The sequence below is a fragment of the Triticum aestivum genome, chromosome 3A, assembly GCF_018294505.1.
Source record: "Triticum aestivum cultivar Chinese Spring chromosome 3A, IWGSC CS RefSeq v2.1, whole genome shotgun sequence".
NCBI classification, from domain to species: Eukaryota; Viridiplantae; Streptophyta; class Magnoliopsida; order Poales; family Poaceae; genus Triticum; species Triticum aestivum.
The window spans coordinates 610,301,706-610,312,757 of NC_057800.1; the positions used below are offsets into that span (position 1 = coordinate 610,301,706).

Genomic DNA, 11,052 nt, shown 5'->3' on the forward strand with positions numbered 1-11,052 from the left:
TTCCGCAACTCCGCCGGCGAGTCCGGTCCGAGGTTGCGGAGCGAGGGCGAGCATCGTACACGAAGTAGTCGAACACGCGAAAGTAAATGATACAGAAAGATATGAAGGAGACCAACTTTATTAATCAATGATTAGGGATTACAATGATAGCTTCTCGTTGCTTTATATAGGGACTCTAGAGGATAAGTACCCTAAAGTGGGAGAAACGGGAGGGCCTACCCCGTGCGATACAACAGACGATACCTTCACTAGTTGGAAAACTAATCCTGGAAGTCAAGGGCTTATCCGAAATTAGCTCGAGGAATGGAAGCACGTCGCCATTATTTATCTCCAAAGTTACTGTCTATGCTGGTCGCTGTCAGGACCTGAGGTCAGGTCGGAGCCAACTGCTCCAATCCGCCCCGTCCATAATAACATCTTGCACGAGTGAATCTAGGAGCCGACGCCACCACGTGCCCGGGGCCCACGCCGTGCTTCCTCTACAACGTGGGCCCTTCCCACCACCCTAATCCCAATTTTAAAGAGAAAATTAAGCATTACTCCACACCCATCCCCCCAAAAAACAAACACTCATGGCACAGTGAAAAAAACGTACTACTCTACTATTTACACCTTAACACCTCAACTAAATACAAGTGAGTCCAGCACAGGCTCGGGGCCCGCGGATCAGAGGGAAATAACTCCTGCGCCAGCGCCCGCAATAAAAGTCATAAAACCCTAGAGGGTTCTTGAGGCGGGGAAGATCCCGTCCGCCCATCCACCCGATCGGACGGCTGGGGTGCCGGGGGGAGCTCGTGCTTATCAGTCCGCCGTCTCCTTCCTCGGGCTCCGTTCCTGACTGCTGCTGCAGCTCCTTTACTGTGTGCTCTCTCTCTCCCCCCCACCCCCACTTCTCCAAGCAGCTCGAAGCCTCGGGTCCGGTGCCCCCAAAAATGGCGAAATCGCCGGCCGATCGGAGCCCAATCTGAGCCCGCACGCTCCGCAGCAGCCCGATCTCCCGAATCCCCAAAAGCGCCCCGGCTGGAAATGGCCGCCACTGTCCCGATCGGGCTCGCGGCGCGCGATTCGGTGGCGCTTTGGCCCGGGGGACCCGAGGGCCGCAGGTTTTCTGATTGACCCTGACTGAGCCGTGGTTGCTCTCGCTCTTCGGTGGGGTTCCGGGCGTCCTGCGGAGAGAGCAGCGTCCGCGACGGGTAATCGGCGGCGCGGCTTTTGCACGAGCTTTCCGTTTCGGTTTTGGTGTTTGTTTGCTTTGCGTGATTTGGCGGCTCGTGTTCTGCAGGATTGGAGGAATGCTCAGCGAGAGCCCTTTGGCGATGCGTCAGGAGATGGGCGGCGTGAGAGGGGAGGAAGAGCCGGAGGACGAGCTTGAGGCGCTGCTCCGTGCCGGTGGCGGCGGAGCGCGTCGGCGAGGGGAGGAGGCTGGTGAGAAGGAGCGGCTCAGCATATTCCGAAGCGGGTCGGCGCCACCGACCATTGAGGGTTCGCTAAACGCCATCGGCGGCTTGCTCCGCGGCGGTGGTGAGACGCCCCGGGCTGCTGCCGCCGTTCCTGATGCCGAGGAGTTGAACGGACATGGCGGACTCCTGTCGGAGGAGGAGCTCCGGGCTGACCCAGCCTACCTGTCGTACTACTACTCGCACGCCAATCTTAACCCGAGGTTGCCACCGCCGGTCCTGACAAAGGAGGACTGGCGGTCAACACAGCGGCTGAAGGCAGGGGTAGGGGTGTTGGGAGGGATTGGGGACAGGAGAAAGGCAGTGCAGGAGGAGGCTGGACAGGGGATGGCTGCCGGCATGTCGCTGTTCCCGCAGACTCCTGGTTTCGATCGAGAGGAGGATGGAAACAAGGGTGTGGGCGGTGCTGCAGAGTGGGTGGATAGAGGAGGTGATGGGCTCATTGGGTTATCACTAGGGAGGCAACGCAGCTTTGCTGATATGTTTCAGGTTGGTCTCCTTCGGCACCACAAAGGTTGCTATTTGTTATCATAAACTCTCATAGCTGACTGAGGTTTATCCATTGGGTTATCATATCAAAACTAATGGTTTCTGCTGTAGTATGTCGCTTGCTATTGTTTACTAGATACTTCTGGGATTTAGATCCCCTCCTTTGGATTGAATAAGCAAGCCCTGGCCATTTCCAGCACGCTATCCAGTTAGAAGTTGGACTGTGGGTGCATGGTGTCTGGCTAGAAGTTTTGAATTTCTTTCCTGCCTGAGTTTGGGCACCTGTGAAAGCATGCGCTGGGTGGACCTCACCAGTTATTACAAATCACATAATAGAGTGGTGCGGTTCTGTAGTTTGCACAAACATGCGATATTTGGTTTCTGTGCTGTAGTATGTCTGAAAAATTAAAACAACTGTCTCGTGCAATTCTGTACCCATTATAGCTATATATTTGAGACGTGCACACCTGTAAGGCTGCAACTAATGTGATTTCTTTGTGTTAAGGAGTCATTAACTGATTTTTACTTCCAAGACAACTGCAATCCATTTGCTGTTTAAGCGAGACCCTTTTTCTTCTTGGCAGTTACTACTCCAGCAGCGCAATTTATCCTGGGAACATGAATAACACCTTCTTCTTATTTATGTTTTATTTTTTAGTACCTTAATTTATCGATTTCCTCTGCAGTTTGTTGCTCACTGGACAACTTATTTAGTTTAATTTCTGTTATTTCAGGATAACCTTGGCCGCAGAACACCTACTTCAGAACATTCCTCTCGTGCAGCCAGTCGCAATTCATTTCTTGACAACCAGGAATCAGTCGATCCTTCTGAGAACCAATACTCTTTACATAATGATACTATGGATGCACAGCGCTCTGTTGGAAATGCACAAAGTGTCGGCGGTCTTTCCAGTATTAATGCATCTGCATCTCAAACTTTTGCTTCTGTTCTGGGTTCATCAGCTTCAAGGAGTGCGACACCAGATTCCCATTATATCCCCAGGGTTCCTAGCCCTGGCCTTCCACCTGTTGGTGCTAGGATTAATTCTAATGAGAAGAGATTGAATTGTTCATCGTCATCATTCAACACAATATCATCAAAAGCACTTGAGCCTGATGATATATTAACTGCACTATCTAGCATGAACTTGTCAAAAGGTGGCACTTTGAACGACAACAGCAACATTAGTCAATCAAAGTTTCAGAGAGAGATAAGTGACTACCATAATTTTGCTCTTGGCCCGCAAGCTGCTCAAGTCAGCAGTAGGCAGTATTCTGCGATGTTGGAAGCAGATGCTGAATATGCAGGTGTACCATCAAATTCTTCATTTGCTGATATTAAGAATAGTGTACCTAATCCAGCAGACTTCAGAGGTTCCACAAACACACGGTTTGATGGACATGGGGAGATAAAAAGATCTACTCTTTCTGCTCGTTCATATCAGAAGTCTCCACCATCTTCTAATGCAAGTCCAGGTGGTTCTCCTGCTCAACATCAGAATCTTGATGGAACAAATTCAGCATTTCTGAACTATGGGCTCAGTGGATATCCACTCAATCCGGGTTTCAACTCTATGATGATGAATAACATGGGTTCAGGTAGCATGCCTCCTCTGTTTGAAAGTGGTGCAGCAGCATCTGCTATAGCTTCACTCGGGTCAGATTCAAGGAACCTCGGTAGCAATATTTCATCACCACCTGCCTTAAGTCTATCTGATCTGCATAACCTTGGTAGGTCCAATAATCAAACAGCCACTGGTCTTCAGTCTCCTCTCTCTGATCCTTTTTATGTTCAGTATTTGAAGACAGCTCAATATACAGCGCAGGAAGCAGCCAACTACAGTGATCCTTACTTGGAAAGAGGTTTCATGGGTAGTTCGTATGCTGATTTAACACCAGTTCAGAAAGCTTATGTTGAAGCTTTGCTTCAGCAGAAGCAATATGGAATGCCAGTTGGTAAATCAGTAGCCTCAAATCATGGTTATTTTAGCAATCTGGGTTACGGCATGGGTATGACATACCCTGGAAGCCCTTTGGGAAGTCCTGTTGCTTCCCCATCAGGTCCTGGCAGTCCAATTAGGCTCGGTGAGCGGAATCTGAGGTTTCCTTCTAACACGAGAAGCTTGACTGGTTGGAATGTTGATCCAAGTGGCTATATGAATGGGAACTTTCCATCTTCACTTTTGGATGAATTCAAAAGCAATAAGGCCAGAAGTTTTGACCTTGCTGAGATTGCTGGGAATGTGGTGGAGTTCAGGTATACTTGATCATTTCATACCTTTGCAATACCAGTATGGTTTCACCCCTCCCTCCTTGTTCTTATCTTTTCCTTCCTCTAAGTCTAACCTCTTCTCCACACCCTTGACCATGGCACGACCACACTTGTTCACTGAATACTCGAGCTTGCTCCAATGATGTAGCTTCCTGCGCACTCAAGCTTGCTACCATGACGTAGCTTTCTGCACACCCGAGCTTGCTCCTGTGACGTAGCTCCACCTTGGGAGCTTCGTCCCAGGGTGTTGCGCATAGACTCTGCCGCTAGCTGCTAGATACAGCTACGGCGATTGCGCCCCTCCAGCATGGATCCATTGTTTCCAAATGCACAGGGGAGAGGGAGCAGCCTGATGGTACCACTGTTGGCTGGGACCTTGTCATCCTCTTCATGAGATGGATTGACGGTAGCCTGGTGTCAACTCTCTTCATTGTTATCTCACACTCAAATATTTGAAAGATCGCAAAATCTACACTCAACAAGTAGAGCGATACATTCTGGATTACAATTGGCAGGGGCATATTTTCTCTAGCGCCTTTCTTCACAGGGGCATAGTGTGTCATTCTGTCAAAGTGTGTGCCCACTCGATTTTGCCATCTTTTCGAAGGGGAGCCTTGGCGCAGTGGTGAAGCTGCTGCCTTGTGACCATGAGGTCACGGGTTCAAGTCCTGGAAACAGCCTCTTACAGAAATGTAGGGAAAGGCTTCGTACAATAGACCCAAAGTGGTCGGACCCTGCGCAAGTGGGAGCTACATGCACCGGGCTGCCCTTTTTTTTATTTAAGATTTTGCCATCTTTTAAAAAACTGAGACCTTTCCCTGTCTAGTGTTTAGACCCTGCCACATGATGGATTTGCTCCTCCTCCCATTGTTCCTATCTTTGTCTTTCCTCTAACCTCTTCTCACTCTTCACCATGGCGCGGCCACAGCTGGTTCACTGCACACTCAAGCTTGCTCCCCATGATTGAGCTCCACCTCGGGAGCATTGTACCAGGGTGTGTTGTGCATAGACTTGGCCACTAGCTACTAGATGCAGCTAAGGCACTTGCCCCCTCTGACATGGATCCCTCGGTTCCAAAACACATGGGGGAGAGGGAGCTGCTTGATGGTATCGGCATGGGCTGGGACCTCGCCGTCCTCCGCATGAGATGGATTTGATGTCAATTTTCTGAACACTCAAATATCTGAAAGATAACAAAATCTGCACTAGCACAACAAGTAGAGCAGCACATTGTGGATAAAGGCAGGGGCGTATTTTCTCTAGCACCATTCTTTACGTGGGCTTATAATAGATGATCCCTAAATAGTACTCCCTCTGTAACTTAATATAAGACGTTTTTGACACTGTCATAGTTTCACAAAACATCTTATTTTAAGTTACTGGGGGAGTATCTGTCAAAGCAGTCTACCAGCTTATTCTTAACACTTGAATGTTAGAACCGAGTGCTGGCTCGGATGGCTAGAACTTACGGGTGTAAGCTAGCCCACCCACATTTGATCCACACTGAGGTCCGATTTCTACCTAAATAATGTACCGTTAAGGGAGGGAACTCTTCCCACTTAAACCACATTTTTTTTCTTGTTTTCTCAGCAACCCTTTGCAGTAACGATGATCCTGTGATTACTAATATATTTTTTATTGATGCATTCTGAATCCTCATAGGGTGTTTGCTTTGATTATGCAGCGCTGACCAATATGGAAGTCGTTTCATACAGCAAAAACTTGAAACTGCGACAGTTGAGGAAAAAAACATGGTTTTTGAGGAGATCATGCCTCACGCTCTCTCATTGACGACTGATGTATTTGGGAATTATGTAGTGCAGAAGGTATTCGTTACTGAGACACTGGTGCTGCTCACTGACATTGAGAACACTCAGTTTCTTTCTTCAATTCTCATAGCATTTTCTAAATTACATTTTCTTAAGGATGCCTGGACTTGCCTCTATTTTTTTCCAGTTTTTTGAGCATGGGAGCTCCACACAACGCAGGGAGTTGGCTAATAAACTATTTGGACATGTACTAACTCTTAGCATTCAGATGTATGGTTGTCGAGTTATCCAAAAGGTACTACATAATTCATGTAGTTTCATGTTTCATAAATTCTTCTAGGATTAGTGACTCAAGTATATTCATATGCACATTACTGAAGGCAATAGAGGTTGTTGATCTGGACCAGAAGACAAAAATGGTTACTGAGCTTGATGGTCATATCATGCGATGTGTGCGTGATCAAAATGGAAACCATGTTATCCAGAAATGTATTGAGTGTATACCAGAAGATTCCATTCAGTTTATTATCTCGACATTCTATGGTGAAGTCGTTACACTGTCCACTCACCCCTATGGCTGCAGAGTCATACAGGTTGGTCTTTGAATTCTGCGCATTCAATTTTGAAACTCTGAATTTTATGTTCAGAAAGTTAGATCAGTATTATCAGAAAGAGGTATAGACAGAAAATACCATCCCATGTGAAGATGACATGTGGAGTATAGGGGCCACATGTCAGTGACATTCGGTTATATTTCCAACTTGATGATCTTTGTGATGATACTGATCAGCATTACCCTTTTATCTCAGTTAAACTCATGAATTTATTTCCTTTACTCAGAGAGTACTGGAGCATTGCACTGATACAAACACACAGCAAATTGTCATGGATGAGATATTGCAATCTGTATGCATGCTGGCACAAGACCAGTATGGAAATTATGTTATCCAGGTTTGTTATATCTCCTAATTTCTAGCTGCAACATCGGCCTTGATGTGGTATCCTGATCTTTCCTTCAGCAGCTTTGTTTCTTTAGAGAATAGATTCCAGCCCCGCTTTTATAAAGCATTAGTCTCACTGGAGTGACCAGCGTCACATTGAAGAAACAGACCAAAGAAATCACAACAGCCTGCAGGAAATGAAAAGAAAAGGAAGAAACTGGCGCGCACAGGATGCCACACATATCAGCTACTCAACATCACAGCAAAACATATCATCTATCCCACGCTACTGCGCGGCCCCAAAGGCCCAAACAAAGCAACTTTGTTATAGCTACACCTACCTTGTATGAAACTAGAACGATATACCACTTCTGAACCATACTTAAATCATATGTAGTATGCTTTGATGCCAGAAATTGGAATTTCAACCATTAACCATTGGGGAAATAAAGATTATGATATCAAAGCCTTTCCCTGTGATACCGTAATTGTACTAATTCATGGCGAAGTGCAGTTGAGGCCTGCCATTAAAGAATATTGCATCTAATTTTTGCCCAAAATGACTTGTAAAAGCAATTAGACCTGGTTTGATGTCCCAACTTATCCAGAAATAATAATTCTCTAGTAAAATTGGTCATCCTAAGCCCTGGCATCTGCTGACAATTTTGACTGGTCACCTGATAATTAGCCTTTTTGTACCACTATTCCTAGTAAAGCATGCTCTTGATCAAGTTGTGCATAACGTTACATGAGATACATCTGTTCGTGCCTGACCATGTCTCTGTATTTTACATATAAAGTACACGTATTTGTGCCTGATCATGTCACTGTGTTTTCATGAATGAGCATTTATGTGCACTTTTTTGTGATATTCACGTTCATATTTGTAAATATCCTGTATATATGAAAACGCTGCAGTAAGGATTCTGTAATGTTTTTTTTGTCAAAAATTAAATATTCATCTTAATCTAATACCTTCTGGCAACTAGTGAAGCGGTGACATTCAGGATGTGTGTAGCAAAGGAAGTGCATATACACTAATCCACCTTGTTGGACTGAAGTATGATGATATACCATTAATTTTGAGAATAAAATTCACCATTGTTTTTGTTACTGCTGCACGTGATAAAGGCATAAAGCGCATAAAATCTTATGTGTAGGAGTCGATCAGGAACTTCAGTTAAAACTTAAACCAACAAATTCAATCAACTGATATACATTAAAAATATGATGTATGCAGTCTATTCTAGATAGAGTACATACCTAATCCTTGTTACCCCTCCAGCCTAAGAGCTCACTTGAATTTATGATGGGTCACTCCTTTATGGTAGACTAGCCCAGTCCTATGTTCTGTATTTCCTTTGTAATTGTTTTAACGGATATTGTCTATTGATGATGTCTGATTTATTCTCGTGCAGCATGTTATGCAGCATGGGAAGCCTCATGAGCGGTCTTTTATTATTGAAAAGCTAGCTGGACAGATCATCCAGATGAGCCAACAGAAATTTGCCTCAAATGTTGTCGAGAAGTGTCTAACATTTGGAGGACCTTCAGAGCGGGAAGTTATCATAAATGAAATGCTTGGAACTACTGACGAGAATGAGCCTCTCCAGGTATTTTAACTTCGCGCAGATAAACTATTTTGGCCACACCCTTGTACAGTGATGTGATTATAATAGCAGCATGGGAGTCCGACGGGAAGAATTTATTGGGATTAGCAGTTTTCTAGATTTTATATGAGGGGTCACCATGAAAATTCAGATTATTCAAGAAAGCCATAATAAATTGGTACATGTGAAGTTATTAAAGTAGCACAATGAAGAACTCTTTGAAATGGAACTACTATTGAGGATCGTACAATGTCAATTCTCTATGGTATTAATGATTTAACAATGTCACCTCCAAGTCAGAAAATGAGTATTACTAAAGGGTTTGTTTGGATCAGAAGTATTTTTGGTGTTTGTTCAGTAATACCATGGTTTGTTGGAAATATTGTAGTATTCAAAACTTTGAGGTGCTTTCGTGCTACAAAAACTGCGTTACCTCTTTTTTATAACAAAACCTGGTGACCTATACAGTCTAGAGGTGTGCTGGAACTAACTTTGAGATCGTTTACAAAGAGAACACACTGTGATTATGTGATACTATAAACTTACGAGTTTAAGATGTACACATATCTCTATCCATTGAGCTTTAAATATGGTTAACCTTTGTGAGAAGAACTATGCACTTCCCTAGATATTGTTTAATCACACTCAGCGTTGAATGATATAATTGATAAACCTAGATAGGTAATATCATACATGTATTGAGACATGTAAAATGTTGAGTGGGTTTGACATACTTCTGTATTTGCTATATCTGAAGACTTCTCACAGAGAGAAAATAGTCCTACTGAACAGTGGTTTCCGAACGTTTTATTTAAAAATAATGGTTAGTTATTGTAACAGCTATTGTTTAATGAAAATACATTGCAAATGGTAAACATGTTATAGTTGTACCTAATAGGCCACCTATACTGCAAAATATAGCAGTGTTCATAAATGTAGTGTGTCACTGTGGCTTTGAAATACGTTATCATCCAACTGAACAGGCGGTAATTGCTTTTGCTCCTGATCTCTAGTGATCCCTTTATATTGAAGAATTCAGAAGGTGCATTTACAATTTTAAAAAAATCCAGGACAATCACACATGTATACGCGAGAACACGCTAAATCTGCAAAGTTCATGAAAAATTGCTTTCATCTGTGGGCTGCACCAAATCGAAGCTGTCATTCAATGGATACTTGTACACTCATTATTATTGATCACATTATGTTTTGGCTTACAGTCCGCAAATGACACATTGTTTTTTTTATCTGTATATGCACCTTTTGGGCTTTGCAAAATATAGTTTATTTAAAAAATGAGAAATTATATTCTTGTAAAGGGCTGCTCAACTTTCTGACGTCTCTACCTTGATCGCATGCAGGCCATGATGAAGGATCAGTTTGGTAACTATGTTGTACAGAAAGTACTGGAGACTTGTGATGATCAGCAGAGAGAGCTGATTCTTTCACGAATAAAGGTTCATTTAAATGCGCTGAAGAAATATACATATGGGAAGCACATTGTTGCTCGGGTGGAAAAACTTGTTGCTGCTGGTGGTAAGATGCAGTGTTCAATATTTTTACTGATACATCATTGAAATAAATTGGTCTTGGGCATTCTTACTGATCTATCTCTCTTCTGATGAACTGTTCTTTTAACGTGTGTTTATATGTACTTTAAATTCAGAGAGGAGGATTGGGCTTCAGTCGTCGCAGTATCCTTCCTAATGGCATAGGAATGACCATGTACAGCTAACCATGGCCACCGAGATCTACCTTCTGCCGCCTGCTTTTGGGCTGCTGCAAGCCAAGTTAGAAATAAACATGTTGTACTGAGACTTTGTACATTTTGTAGTTTGAGCTTATAGTCGTGTCAGGGTTTGGCTCAGCGAGTTTATTTACCTGATGCCACCGCGGAGAAGATAGGCGTCATGTATAAGTTGTCGTCTAGGTGTAAAAAGGGGAGGAGAGTCGATATTTTGCGAGTGTACAAATCTGCAATCCTGAGAGAGGAAGCTACCGGAGCTGTCTAGAACAAAATTTTATCGCCATCCCGTGTGTATAACTGAGGATTATGAAGTTAGCTGCCGTTCATTTCCTGTAATCCTCTATGATCCTGTCTGGCCTTCAAGGGTCTGTTTTTTTCTCATGAAAATGCGGAAACATGGTAGGCATAGATGTGCAAAATAACCCTAAAAAGTGAAGTGCAAAATATGATTGAAAAAAGAATATTCCTTTTGCAAATTTGGATAAAAGATTGTACTTGTGCCAATAAAGATCAATGTCCAACCAAGGGATCAAATCTGTTTGTACAATTTAAAAGCTTTTCAGAAACTTCGTACCAATTTTTAAATGAAAGGATGCCACCAAAGAAGCATTTTATACTACGAGAAACATCCATTTGCTTGGATGGTGGCTGTTTCATCCACCATGATAACTCAAGTTCGATGTCACGCATTCCTTGTTAAAACTGGTAATTTTTCAGTAGAGTTTGAAACTAAGACAAACTTCTCCTCGCGAGGATAGATGGGGCAT

At 43.7% G+C, this 11,052-nt stretch overlaps 1 protein-coding gene across 1 annotated transcript; it reads left to right on the plus strand.

Annotated features, from left to right (window-relative positions):
- The first annotated feature begins 830 nt into the window (after positions 1–830).
- LOC123062572 (pumilio homolog 1) lies at positions 831–10,621 on the plus strand. Its single transcript, XM_044486153.1, has 10 exons — positions 831–1,193; positions 1,283–1,946; positions 2,681–4,203; positions 5,903–6,044; positions 6,175–6,282; positions 6,368–6,580; positions 6,828–6,938; positions 8,347–8,541; positions 9,900–10,074; positions 10,205–10,621. The coding sequence occupies exons 2-10, from the start codon at positions 1,293–1,295 to the stop codon at positions 10,243–10,245; spliced, it is 3,162 nt and encodes a 1,053-aa protein (XP_044342088.1). The 5' UTR covers positions 831–1,193; positions 1,283–1,292; the 3' UTR covers positions 10,246–10,621.
- Positions 10,622–11,052: the final 431 nt, after the last annotated feature.